The sequence below is a fragment of the Cynoglossus semilaevis genome, chromosome 20 (genome assembly GCF_000523025.1).
Source record: "Cynoglossus semilaevis isolate Cse_v1.0 chromosome 20, Cse_v1.0, whole genome shotgun sequence".
Taxonomy (NCBI): Eukaryota; Metazoa; Chordata; class Actinopteri; order Pleuronectiformes; family Cynoglossidae; genus Cynoglossus; species Cynoglossus semilaevis.
In genome coordinates, this window is record NC_024326.1 from 6,194,833 (window position 1) to 6,196,990 (window position 2,158).

Below are 2,158 nucleotides of genomic sequence, written 5' to 3' on the forward strand. Positions count from 1 at the left end.
CAGAGAATTTTATTTGTCCCCATCTTGGAGTCCTTCAGGTGTTGTTTTAGTAATCTCCATGCGGGCTTTCATGCGTCTTACGCCGAGGAGAGACTTCCGTCGGGCCACTCTGTCATAAAGCCCCGACTGGTGGAGGGCTGCAGTGATGGTTGACTTTCTACAACTTTCTCCCGACTGCATCTCTGCAGCTCAGCCACCGTGATCTTTGGGTTCTTCTTTACCTCTCTCACCAAGGCTCTTCTCCCACGATTGCTCAGTTTGGCTGGACGGCCAGGTCTAGGAAGAGTTCCGGTCGTCCCAAACGTCTTCCATTTAAGGATTATGGAGGCCACTGTGCTCTTAGGAACCTTAAGTGCAGCAGATATTTTTTTTTTTGTAACCTTGGTCAGATCTGTGTCTTGCCACAATTGTGTCTCTCAGCTCTTCAGGCAGTTCCATTGACCTCATTTGCTCTGACGTGCACAGTGAGCTGTAAGGTCTTATATAGACATATAGATATAGATATATATGGCTTTCCTAATCAAGTCCAATCAGTTTAATCAAACACAGCTGGACTCCAATGAAGGTGTAGAACCATGTCAAGGAGGATCAGAAGAAATGGACAGCATGTGAGTGTCACAGCAAAGGGTCTGAATACTTATGACCATGTGATATTTCAGTTTTTCTTTTTTTAAGAAATTTGCAAAAATGTCTACATTTCTGTGTTTTTTTTTCTGTCAAGATGGGGTACTGAGTGTACATTAATGAGAAATAAAATTAACCTTTTTTTGGATTTTAGCAAATGGCTGCAATGAAACAAAGAGTGACAAATTCAAAGGGGTCTGAACACTTTCCGTACCCACTGTATATATTAGAATATATTTATATTTAATGAAACATAATTTGACAAAATGTCATGAACATGGAGTATTTGTGCTTTTTGTCATTTTCAAAATGATTCACGTGTGCCGGATTGTACCCCCCCTAATGGGCCGGTTTTGGTCTGCAAACAGTATGTTTGACACCCTTGGTTTAATAACTATGTATTATTTGCCCAGTTGTTGGTTTGCATTGTTGGCAGTATGGTGTGAAATGCATGCATGTCACTGTGACATTGGTGCAGTGTGCACTGAATTTGCAGTTAAAAGTGAAGCACAACGTTGCTTCAAACCGTCCACTTTAAGGTTGATTCTAGCAGCAGTATTTTATAGAGGTAAGGGAATGAGTGTTGCGTACTCATTTCGCTTTTACTTTTAAGCATTAAAATAGTGGATGGATATAGATTTTGCTTCTTGCATTCATTGTCTCAACCTTTACCATTAGGCCGTAAGGTGAACCACGAAAAGTCCTTTAGAAATTGAATTCCGCTCCGACGTCTAAGTTACATTTGCAGCACACCTTTCCTTTGGATTGCAATGTACAATGTACTTGTTGGTTACAGGTGCAAGCAAAGTGAGCCGGAGTCAATGGTAAAACAAGCTCTTTTTTTTTTTATTATTATTATTCACACAAACTCTTAAAGGCTTTAGTGAATATTCTTCCGCCTTTTCTTTACGCTCCTTCTTAGTTTCCCTCGTCCGATGACTCCTCTGCCTCCTCTAGCCACTTAATCAACTTCTGAAGCTGTCGGTACAAATGAGATCATTTGACGTAAGGCGGACAAGTGTGAGGAATTTCTCTTTGTGCGTCCAAGTCCAGTCAAATAAAGACACCTACCCCTTGGTTTTTGCGGAGCCGTCTGCTGTTATCTGTAGTCGTTCCCTGGGAAAACCACCTAAGTATCATCTCCTCCTCCAGGACCTCCAGCTGGTACATTTCCATCAGGACCTGGATAATGAAGAAAATGTAGCCCTTGAACACTGGCAGCTACAAATGCAGACCAAATAGCGTCTTTTGATTTTGTTTTTTGGAGGAAACAAAAGATTTCGGCCGTCTTACCTTAGCCATGGCGGCCCAGTAATTCTCCTGCTCCAGAAAGAATTCTTCGAAAGCACACAAACATTCCAGATAATCCTGTGCTCTCTTCACATAGTTCTTAAACACTGGAGACCACTTTTTCAGTAACTGGAAAAAAAAAAAAAAAAAAACTCATAACATTTTTCATTTGTGCAAACAGCTTAATCACTATAAGAATAATAGACATAATAATCGTATTTACCGGCATGAGCACAGCAATGTA

At 40.8% G+C, this 2,158-nt stretch overlaps 1 protein-coding gene across 1 annotated transcript in view; it reads right to left on the minus strand.

Annotated features, from left to right (window-relative positions):
* Positions 1-1,461: 1,461 nt before the first annotated feature.
* The window catches only part of eif2b5 (eukaryotic translation initiation factor 2B, subunit 5 epsilon), a 13,042-nt gene continuing 12,345 nt past the window's right edge, over positions 1,462-2,158 (minus strand). The window contains exons 12-15 of the mRNA XM_017042102.2: positions 2,138-2,155; positions 1,918-2,043; positions 1,696-1,806; positions 1,462-1,602 (exon numbers count right to left, since the gene is read on the minus strand). Coding sequence (XP_016897591.1) covers positions 1,543-1,602; positions 1,696-1,806; positions 1,918-2,043; positions 2,138-2,155 — 315 coding nt within the window. The 3' untranslated portion in view covers positions 1,462-1,542. The remainder of the gene's footprint in view (positions 1,603-1,695; positions 1,807-1,917; positions 2,044-2,137; positions 2,156-2,158) is intronic.